General features: G+C 41.9%; 1 protein-coding gene across 1 annotated transcript; it reads right to left on the bottom strand.

The window, feature by feature from the left end:
• Positions 1–3,217: 3,217 nt before the first annotated feature.
• On the bottom strand, positions 3,218–10,033 carry LOC125500051. Its single transcript, XM_048651229.1, has 2 exons — positions 5,315–10,033; positions 3,218–5,224 (listed from the first exon to the last, which is right to left on the bottom strand). Exon 2 carries the CDS (start codon positions 5,145–5,147, stop codon positions 3,531–3,533), a length of 1,617 nt encoding a protein of 538 aa, XP_048507186.1. The 5' UTR covers positions 5,148–5,224; positions 5,315–10,033; the 3' UTR covers positions 3,218–3,530.
• Positions 10,034–11,386: the final 1,353 nt, after the last annotated feature.

Here is an 11,386-nt window from a genome sequence, read left to right on the forward strand (position 1 = left end):
CCGTCCTATAAACGGGATTACTCATATCGCGCATGCAGCAGTGTCATACGGGGTGTACCGTATGATAAAAATAAGCGACTACAAAAAAACAACGACAAAAATTGAAATAATAATTTTGTTCCAGCTATAAAAGGGTACGACATAACATTTGCTTATTGTTAGACGCAAAAATATCCCCTCGCAATGACTGATTATTGCGGATTTTTCCGAGCCCGGGATTACTCGGTACAATTACGAGTGAAAATTAAATTTAAATATTCGAACTTTCATTGGGTGGGTTGTGAGCCGAAATACGTCGGTTACTTGGCCAGGAAATGTTAGCTATACACACAGGGTGATTTTTAATACGGGTCTCAGTTTTCTTCATTGACCCTCTCGCCGGTTGGATGAACCCACGGTCTTTGGTATATACGCGCTTCTATGACGCAGATTCCACCCCCTTCCATTCGTACGCGGGCGGTATCTGCGGCGTCCTTGAGCGTAGATTCGGAGGAGAATCAATGAGACGGCGCCAGGAAGACTGGCTAAAGTCTCGCGCTTCTTGAGTTTCTACTCTCTGCGTCACGAGAGGGGAGGAAAAATAGGGATCGGGGGCGAGGGGGTGAAGGGAGTTTATACGTCCACATACGATTCCTTTGAATCTACGCGTTCAGGATTTCGAACACTTTATGCCTTTTGTCGCGGAGTTCATGCGACGAAAGGAATCGAAAGAATCGTAGGACGAAAAGTTCGCGTAATTTTCGCTCGCGTTAACACAAGTTCCAAAATTACCTATTATTATGCGCTGATATAAAAGCACGGCGCGAACAACACGTCCTATCTTTGTAACAAGGTCGATCCCTTTTCCGCGCTTGTTTTTCTAAAACACTGAGAGTTTTTTACGCGACACATTGCGTGATGCGATTATTAGTCAGCTAAAATTACTGCGATATAACTTCAGCTGCAGCGAGCAACCTTCGGATGAACTTGAAGTTGGATGCAACCATCGGATAATCACGGGGATCACGCGAAGGCTGTATGGATTTATTCGGAGAACCATGACGGGTATATAGGTATACCTGTACACCTCAAGGTGTACCTATACGTATACATACATAACCCAAGGGATTACCTTTTGTTTTTTCATCATTATTCCTTGAGAATGGAAGTTCTTGCGTGAGCTGGTTCGCGGATCGGTGTGTGTGTGTGTGCACGGTGAGGTAACGGACGCGCGTCGGTTCAATTCGGGGTAGTTGGAAAGAGTGGAATTTTTTTTTTATTTTTCTACTTTTCCCAAAGCGTTGTTGCGGTCCGCAGCGCATCGAGTCGGAATCCAAAGTAGTCAGGGTAGTTTATGCTGGACTTAAAAGCACGGGAAAACACAACGTAGGCGGATACAGCGTATTACGCACTCGCATGTTCGAGTCGGTACGGAAACGGTAGGCGTAAATTATTCATCCTTGCCAAAAAGCACAGATATTTCACACATGTTTTAAATCAAATTTGGAAAGTTTTATTCTTATTTTGAATGCGTCAGCTGGTGGACTGGTTTAAAATCGACGATATAAGGGAGAATTTCTCGGGTACCTTCGAATTATTTTCAGGAGAACCGTTGAGCTCAGGAATTCGGGAGAAAGGTACGTTGGATAACCTATATATATATTACGTGAAGGGTATAGGTATAAAATTTAAGGTTCAAACGGAGCAAACGTGCAACTCGGGACACATTTTTGCCTACCGTCGGGACGATTCTCTGAGGAATTCGCCCCTGGGCATCCGGTCTCAGCTATCTCGCGATGTGATGCGTAGGGATCGAACCTGACCTACGGATGAAGGGTCATTCTTCATATGAAAAGGAAGGGCCGGGGCTAATTAGGAAACAAAGAGATCGACAGGTCGTTCGGAATGGGGCACCGGCGGAAAATCTAAATAAAAATTTCAAAGTGCTGAAGGTTGGAATCTGAATCGTGTTTCCCAAATTTGAAACATCCGCCATTTCGAAGACCGAAAGCAGCCCGCGGCCCGGAAAGCTTCACCGGGGCGATTCGCAATCGGAAATCTCGACTGTAGGATTTTTCCATGTATATTTAGCGGTTTTGTAGTAAAAGAATTCAAGTAATTTGGTGAAATAATCTTCCCAATTATACGCGAGTATGATATTCCGTTGCAATAATTCGTCTGCCCTCATTTCGCCTAGCGAGACTAATGGGATCCACCCTTCGGATATATCATACCCTTTAAAATTATCTTAGCTAATCGTTATTCATAATTCTAAAATATTCCGGTAAAACTTCGAATAAGTGAGATAATTTTATCGAGAGGGCTTATCCCTCTACTTATTTCCGATCTCCAATTCCGGCTGAATAATTTCTTCCCCTCCTTCACGATTTTCCGCATTAGCTGTATGTACAGGTATATCACGATCTTATATTCGTCTTACAATCAGGCTTCGGCAAATAAATCGGAAAGTTTCTTATTTTTCTTTCTCACTTTTTATCCGGCAAACTTTCAATTTCCGAAATTCTATACGTCGATCGGAGTGAGGCGGTACGTCTCATGTCACATGTCACATTTTGTCATACGCTCCTTTATTTGATCAAGTGAGCGACGTCCATAATTGCCGCTGCGGACGCTGATGGAAATAAATGTTTGTTCATGATAAATAGCTCGATGAATCGCAACATGTAATTTAATTCGATTCGACGCTTGTACGTGAAATAGTCTGTATTTTACCGAAACATAAAATTTCTTCATTCAAGTACATGTATAATTTCCACATCAAATTCGTATTAGTTTTTTGTTTTCCTACCTCGGTCCGAGTTCGTTCTACATCGGTTCCACGATTTCGAGGGGCATGGGTGATATTTCAGCTGAAGTTCAAATTTTTTAGAGCAAAAAAAAAATTGTTTGCATTCCGACTATAAACTTGCGATACGAAATTCGATATGTACGTAGTAAAATGTCTGACGTCGAATATACGCATCGTAAACTTTTTCCAAGTTTTAGAATATTTCGCCATAGATATAGGTTCGATGTAGCTATGATACCGTGATACGTAGACGTGATCCTATTAGACTAATTGTAAGTAACTGTACACAGGGATTCTGACGAGGTTAAGGAATTGCACGATTCATTTTATAAAATGTATTACATACGTTTATTTGTACATGTTCATAATCATTTGCAACGACACAATAATTATTGCTTTCCTTTCGTTGATTTTTTTTTTTTTTGTTCTGTATAAAAATTGACAGCTGAGCTCTACATCAATCATATTTAGTGCATACGTTGTACATTAATCATTGAGTGAGTCACCCAAATTTTGTCAGAAAATTTCGTTTCATAAACTGTTATACGTCTCTGACGTTGACCGTTTCTTTCGAAACGGTAGCCAGCGACTGGGGTGTTCGCATCGTGCGAAATACGAATCATTACTTTTCATCATTGTTATCATATGATCGTATTATTTATCTAAATTCCATTGAACAAAGTTTCATAAACTTGTTCAGCGGTACGTCATCTCTTAAATAATAATTTTCCAATCGCAAAGTTTAAATAACCGAGACGCGTTGACTGTAGAACCGCTGCATATTTCTCTGAGGATTTGCCGCGTGATCGGAACGATGCTCTACGGAATCTTCATTCATTTCACTGGCGGTCTGAGTCGTCTCGAAATCTTCGTACCAGTAATCGTCGACGACCGACGAAATCGATGAACTTGTTTCAGATCTATCGGAATACCCAGAATCGAGAACGGTCGTTTCGTCGATCCTGAACAATTGCCGGGAACGCACCGATCTTTTGTTGAACGTTTTACCCCAACCACAAATTGATGTTTGATCGTTCGAATTGGTCGTCGGCGGAACTGTCCGTTGCGACGTCGGGGGAAAATCGTCAGCCAAAGAGTCGTCGGTGACGCTTCGGACCGAGGAATAAGTTGGCGACGACCTGTCGCCCCGACGATGATCTCCCGACGACAATCTCGACATCATATTTTTCAGCGAACTTGTACGGGGTAATTTGCAAGTTGGCAATGGAATCCAGTAGACCGATTCGTCCTCCGCATCGACGTAGGGCGTTATCGATTCCCTCGACATTTTTCCACAGTCTTCCAAAGCCTTCGAAAAACTCTGGAAAGTACTGTCTCCGCTGCTCTGTGAAATCGGTGATTTAATTTCCGAATCGCTACCGCTTCCGCTGTCGGAATCTTTGATAGATATCGAGGCGGACGAAGGTCCAGATTTTAAATCGGCGTCGCTCGAACTCCCCGACAATATTTCCCCGCGATCGTCGCGGCGTTGATTATTTTTGAAAATACAACCCGTCTCGAGAGCGCGAACGAGTTTTTTAACGAAGTTCTGTGAATTCGGTGATGGAATTTGATTGTTTGGCTTTATCTTCGCGACGCACTTCGCGTTCAATTCCTGGATTATTCCGTCGACGAAACTTTTGTTCAAAGATCGTTTCTGTTGATTCTTAATTATATTTTCCATCTCCGTTGATTTTTTTGGTGTAGTGAATAATTTCTCCTCGGTAAAGCTTTCTTCGGGATCATTTTTTTCATTATTCGTTGTGATTTTCGACGGTGGCGTAGATGGAAGATAAATGTTACCCGCTTTCCGCGGGGTCAACGATAATTTATTCCCGGTTTTGCTCGCTGGAATACAAAGAGCCTTTTCGCTGGAAGAAAATTTCTTATTCGGTGTGGAGAAAAAAGTTTCTTCTTTTACAAAATTTTGCGTTAGCTCTTCCTCGCCGATATCAAACTTGGTTTTTGGAGTCGTCGGTACGGCAGGAGGCGGGCAATTCATTCTTGGTGATTTCGACATTTTTTCAGGGGTCCACGCACTCGCCCCTGAGGTTTTGATAGGGGTGCTGGCCGTTGCGGAGATCGTTCGATTTTCGAGAGTCGACATTTTCCGAGGAGTAAATTCATCGAGGGAATCGATGCTGATCATACTCTTATCAAAGGTACGATCGTAATAGCTCGTTTCTGATTTTATTTCCTCTTCTTCCTCTTCTTCTTTCGTGTCAGCGACGGAACGAGCAGCATTGTTCGTCGGTTCCTCGCAATTTGGCGTTTGGAAGACGATGTTTATATTTTGTATTTTTCTCGATGGTGATATTTTCGGAAAAGTCTTGCTGATTCCCGTAGGCCCGGACGGCATTAAGTTCGTTGCAGTTTTCAGCACTTCTCTGTATTCTTCGAGCTCCAATTGAGCGGTTATTCCTCGTTTAGCGGAAACTGTAATAAAATCAAATTCAAATCAATTATCGTACGACTCGAAACGAAATCGTGCACCGATTACGAATTTTGCTCTCTATCGCGTCTTACCTGGATGAGGCGCTGCGTTTTTCTCGACATTTTTCGAGGCTGCATTTTTTCGCGCGTTGTCTCTCCACGGCGGTGGTCGAGTTTCGATCGGTCGTCTATCGGCGATAATTTTTGGCGAAGCTCTGCATTTATTCGTGTACCAATCCGGGACTGTGAGTTTCTGCAGCGATTTTTGAACTCTGAGTTCTACCTCGCTAGGTTGTCTCGATTTCTGAAAAAATAACAAAAAACAAACCAATCGTACAATTTATTATTCCGATCAAATTTACTTCCATTCGGTGGACAAAAATAATTGTCGTTCTATTTTCATCCAAATGATCATTGGAACTTACGGTAACGTCCGTCGGCTCCAAAATCATGTTGTTAATAATCCAAGGAACTGTGTACATTTCACTCGTCACTTTATTTCAGAAAAATTAATCCGACAAATTTAAAATTGTTGCCGTTGTCACAAAAATCGAATCAAAAACTTGATCTCGATTTCATCGAGGTAAACTGTTCGGTGTTGTTCGCGGTTCGGCGATGTACGTTCAATGGCGATAAATTTGACATTAAATGTCTTTAGGTCAAGGCTCCGGATTATATAGCCGGTCACGGGGGTTCGGTGTCGACACCGCCCCAACTAATTTGACCAATCGGGTTGGATGGGGAATATTCCGTGGGTTAAGGGTACCCGACCACCCGAATAGCACCTGCTGACCATAACAGTTTTTGGGAGGGGGGGGGTAGGAAATGAGATTTCAAAAGCGACAAAATTGCGAACGAAGTTGAAATTACACGGGATACTATTTGAACATGAACTTCCGCGTGCGTCGTAACAGATTTAATTACCGATATTTTGCGATGAATTTCATAACGTTTATTCAATTTTGAATAAAAAGTTTTCGCAACGTTATAAATCTAAGTTTATTCTACAATTGATATTTCCGTGGCAGGGGAAGCTACAAAATCAACAGTATCAACGATGATTTTTTAACTTTATTTATCCCGATGGCTCTGCACGCTTCCGTTGAAAAAATTAATTTTCCTAACAGATGCGATCGCGGATCGGTAGATATAATAAAATTTCTCCTTCCAATATTTGAAATTCGACTAGATCACAATCGTTGGTATTTTACAACCGATTTTTCCGTACGCGGGAACTGTTGCGTTTTCAGCCGTGTTATAATTTAAGAACAACGCTAGTAATTGCCACTTCCAAAGTATGGGTATTAGGGGGCAGGTAGGTAATATGTATAGAAAATTCCCAATTCCGCCGCCCCGAGTCCCCAGGTGTCGGACTTTCTTTCCATTCATTAAATTCCACGTACTCGAGGGTAAACCTACAGGTACTACTTTAAAATTAATATTCGGACTTCAATAATCCGGGAACCCGACGCCTCACGGGAACATCCTGTGCATTCATACATTTTTGGTATTCATGTAATCAGAATTATACCTGAAACAATAATCCACGACATTTTGGGGATTGTCAAATTTTCAAACTTGTTGCCGGTTCAGCGACTGCGGCTGAATTATCTTTACCTTTTTGGGAATTTTATTTGCGGCAAGGAATTATTTCATACCGGCGACCGTTACCTATGGGCTGATTGATATTAAAGCGATAGATCGCAGGTAATGGAAATAAAATTCTTCCGATGTATTTTTTACAACGCATATTGAAATTCTCTTTTGAAGTTCATCGCAGCGACCGTTTGTAATTCGCGACGGCGAATGCTTTGACGTAAAAATGGAAAAAAATTTTATCGCCATAGCGACAGAGTAGAGATACTCCGTAGATTCGCATGTAACTTTATTATAGTTTATTCGAAATGAAGACTCCGAGGGGTATGAAATTTCTGAAAAACGAGACATGATTTGTTTATAATTTGGATTTGAAAATAGGGATATTGAAACAAAAATATTCACACGCGAATCCAATTCCACTCATCCCCGAATCACTTCCCTAAAGGACAATGACCCCAGCGATTTTTGTCGCGTGAACGAAGGACTGTGTGAAATTTTCCTGCTCAAACATGAACCGATAAATGATTTCCCATAAACTAGACGTGCACTCTGGGACACAACGGTAGGCAAATACGACCAATTTACCGCTTCTCTAACCCCAAAAAAAAGCCCGGCCTCGAGTACTGGTTTGGTGTCCAAACCATGTATATGCTATGATTAAATAGAGCGGTCTGTTTTTTACGGATGGAAAAATATCCCTACGGTTCCAAACAGGGTGGGCATACCCGTGCACGCATTTTCATCCAAGCCTCGTCCCCCCAGCCTCGAAATAAATCGACGTTCGATAATTTCCCCCGAAAACTTCAACATTAGCAATTTCGAAGTGGAAGAATGATCCGTCGAACGACCAATTCGATCTCGCTTCGAAACGTTCGTTTCCTTTTTACGCGATCAGATTCGCTTTGGCCCATCTACGACCGTTAAAAAAGAACTCGGTGCGTTCGCGTTCCCATATAGTTTACAGCCTCGTTATTTCTCTCGGACGATTGCGCGCAGGGAATCGCAGGTGAAGATTATACATACATACATAGAAGTATAACGTGGGTAGGGATCGGTACGCGTCGGTAGAGAGGCACTCGCTGGCAGTGGTATAGATCAACGTGTTGGCGGACGGCGCAGATGCTCATCCTTGTTAAACGTTGAAATTTACGAGCAGCTTCCTCTGGTGTGCAACACCGCCCACCGCCGCCGTGTGGGCTTATATTTACCTTGCAACATATACCCGTTATTTTTCATACATGATGCGGCCTGTTGCACTTTTTTTTTAATAGAAAGGAAATTGATTCGGCATCTTCTGTTCCCGGAAATACCCTACCGAGTTTTTCACCGCATCATGTTCGTCGATATATTAGAAAATCGAGGGTGCGGATTTGCAATTTTTCTACCCCCACAAAAATACGCACGTTTCATTAAAAATTACTCGGCGTAGACGTGCGGTGCTTTAGGTTTTTTTTTTTTACTTTTCGAAGAGTAAATCGTACCCTAACACGAGTCACGGTAGCACCTCTATTTTTTTTCTTTTTTCGTTGGTTACGCCTCTGCGGTTCGATGCACGAGATTTTTTTTTTCGACTTTTTACTATACTTTCTTTTCTCAAAGACCGTTCATCAATTCTCGTTTACGATGGCTAACTCGTGATATATATCTGGATAAAGCTCAGAGCGGCAGCAGCGACGACGACCGTAATGACGTGACCATTGCGTCTGGAGTGAAATTTGCAGAATATACCATCGTTAGCCGATGATTCGTTTCACTTTAACTATTTACGCTTTCTCGTTAAAGTCTCTTTAGTTCCGACGCGATTGCACTTTTTTTTCTTTTTCTTTTCAATTTTTTTTTTTGCTTCATCAAACAAACATTGCCATGGGATTCCGTGTGAGTCACGCAAAGTTCGTTAACTCACCAGTCTCATGATACTGTTATGCAAATTTTCGACGTCACTGCACCGTCTGAACTATCCTATAAACTAATTCAATCCAACACAGCGGGGTATTCGTCCGACAGGTTCTATAATTAAAACCTTCGATTCGAGACGATTTTTAAGTACACATTATCCGGATGTGATTTCATCATCGTCCGTTTGGCATTGGAATTTCGTTAATTTGGAATTCTTTTTTGTTTCATATCCCTGTAATCCATATTCCTATTCAACTTGACGAAGATTTCACACATCTGATGAGAAATCTTATCCGCTCTTCGGATAGAACTCGGAGGTTTCATTCATTAAATAACAGGCTTCTTTCCTGTTGTCCGGTAGCTTTTCTTTCTATTTTTATTTTATTAATCCGGAGCAACCAATCAATGATAGAATGAGCAGCGAACAGAGCTAAACTTGGCCAAGAGAGGAAGTAAAATACTCCAGATTCTTCGAGGAACTAATTTCTTACATTACGTCATGTACCGATGCTCTCACAATAATTGGACTAATGGATTATATATATCCTCCTGATATTTCTCCCATTCTGAGAAATAACGATATCTTAATGACGAAAATATTCGTGGGATTAAAATTTTCGTTACACGTATCTCGGTTTTCTAACCAGATATAGGTCAGGGGTCAACGAGTAAGTGAGGGTTCGGGTCACGCCGCGGTTATTAAAATCGTCACGCCCCCGACCTTCGACGTTTTGGTTTCTATTTACTCGCTTTTCCACTCGACTCCTTGATTTAATTAATTTCCATCACGCGCTGCAGTCATTTGCCGAATGTTGTTCGTCGCTGCATAGAGATTTTAATTGAAATCTGCCGATATCCGTTTCCGGAATGTTAAATCCCTGATTTCCCCTTTACCTTTCTCTTCTTTTTCCTTCGTCTCCACCGGTCTGTAGGACGTCAATTTCAGGGGACTGGAAAATCAAGCTTTCGTCATCGACTCGAATCACGTTTCCATATATATACGCAATTAAATGAAATACTACACATTAATTTTCACCACCCATGCTCTGCAGTTGAACAATGCAAATGCATGTTTCCAATTAACGATAACCACATCAAACGATGTAACCACCCTTTCGGCCGATGTGACCCGTCGGTGGTTAACGATTTCACCCCGTTGAAGGCGAGGGGGTCATATCATTCCAACGAAGTTCGTGAAAAATGTTGGAGTTCGGTTACAATGGATATAAGTGCGAAAGATGGGAAACGGTAGAAGAATATCTCGATGGTAATTGGCTCGTGGAAAATGGGTTTGTTTTTTCTGGGCCGAGAGAATACGAGACGTAGGGATCATAGACGAAGAGAAATGAGGTCTTCCACCCTTTGTAACTGTGCAACTATTCCCTCGTAGAGCCACCCCCCCTCCCCCTCGACTTCCGTGCAAGTAGGTTTTGTCTCCTTTCGTATTCCATCAACATCCGGCGAAGAAATTTTCTATTCTTCTAGTCTTGGTTCTACCTCTGTTATTTTCACTCGTCTTTGGAAAAAACTTTTCTCGATTTTTCGGCAGAACGCTCTGGAAATTACCGGTATTCATTTTCATTTACATCAATAAATGAATAGGTACGCGTCAATGTCCAATACTCGATCTTTCAATTTCGCTTGGATATTTTGCTTCGGCGGACAGATTTATTGACGTTTTAACCCTCGCTTATAGTTCATGGAAGTCCAGAACAATGGGGGAATTATCGTTTAGTTTGTATTATTATGCGCTGTAGACCTGGATTTGAATGATACGACTCTCGGTAGACCGCTCCTCAGGATCAACAGGTAACAAAGGATACCCTTTCTTGATCCTTGACCCTTCAAGAAAGTTCCAAGACCACTCGACTGCAGCCGACCGCGATTTACACGTGTGCCGCCACCGTTCGTCCTATGGAATTTCGGCAGTCCGCCAGCAATAATGGAGTTCGGATTCCAAAATGAGCAGTCAATTCAGGTACACAATTGTGAAGCGAATTCGACTTTTCCCCATCAAATATTATAACATGGAAAATTTTTCCCGATGAATCAAATAATTTAATTCCTTAGAACATTGCAGTTTTCTGTATGAACTTCGATTCGTTCGACTTAACTGCCGAATAATGTCGAAATCTGACCAAATTATTTCTCATATCTATATATGTCTATACCAAAGAATTTTACATTTAACAAATTGTTCGCTATATCGAGTCATTGCGGATGAATAGCTTTTTTTGGGTTTTTTGTTTGCGTTTTTTTTCTGAAATCATGACCCTGGAAAATTTGGGAATGGCGTAGTCATTTTGGCACGTGCGGAGCGTGGGTGGTTTATCGGCCACCAGTCAACGAATGCTTTCGGTAAATCAACAGGTGTTGAATCAGCCCCTCGTGCATAATAAAGGTACGCACGAATGATTAATTCCGAACTAGTAATATACACCCAGTTTCGAAGGGGTGAAAAATAACAGAGTGACAATTTCACCCAATACCAAAGTCCGGGGGGGAGGGGAAATCGGGTCATTTTATTGGTCTGAATTTGAAACTGACCATCCGAAAAGGGCGACGCCCCCCCCCCAGGCTGACCTTTAAATAACCCTAGCAATTTGCGAATTTGGTCAAATCTGAAAATTTGCTCAAACACGTACGACGTGGTACCACAAAACTTTCAGA

Source organism: Athalia rosae, chromosome 2 (genome assembly GCF_917208135.1).
Source record: "Athalia rosae chromosome 2, iyAthRosa1.1, whole genome shotgun sequence".
NCBI lineage: Eukaryota > Metazoa > Arthropoda > Insecta > Hymenoptera > Athaliidae > Athalia > Athalia rosae.

Bases quoted from the DNA above. Each gene is read 5' to 3' on its own strand.
- LOC125500051 (XM_048651229.1), bottom strand. From the start codon at position 5,147: ATGCCGTCCGGGCCTACGGGAATCAGCAAGACTTTTCCGAAAATATCA.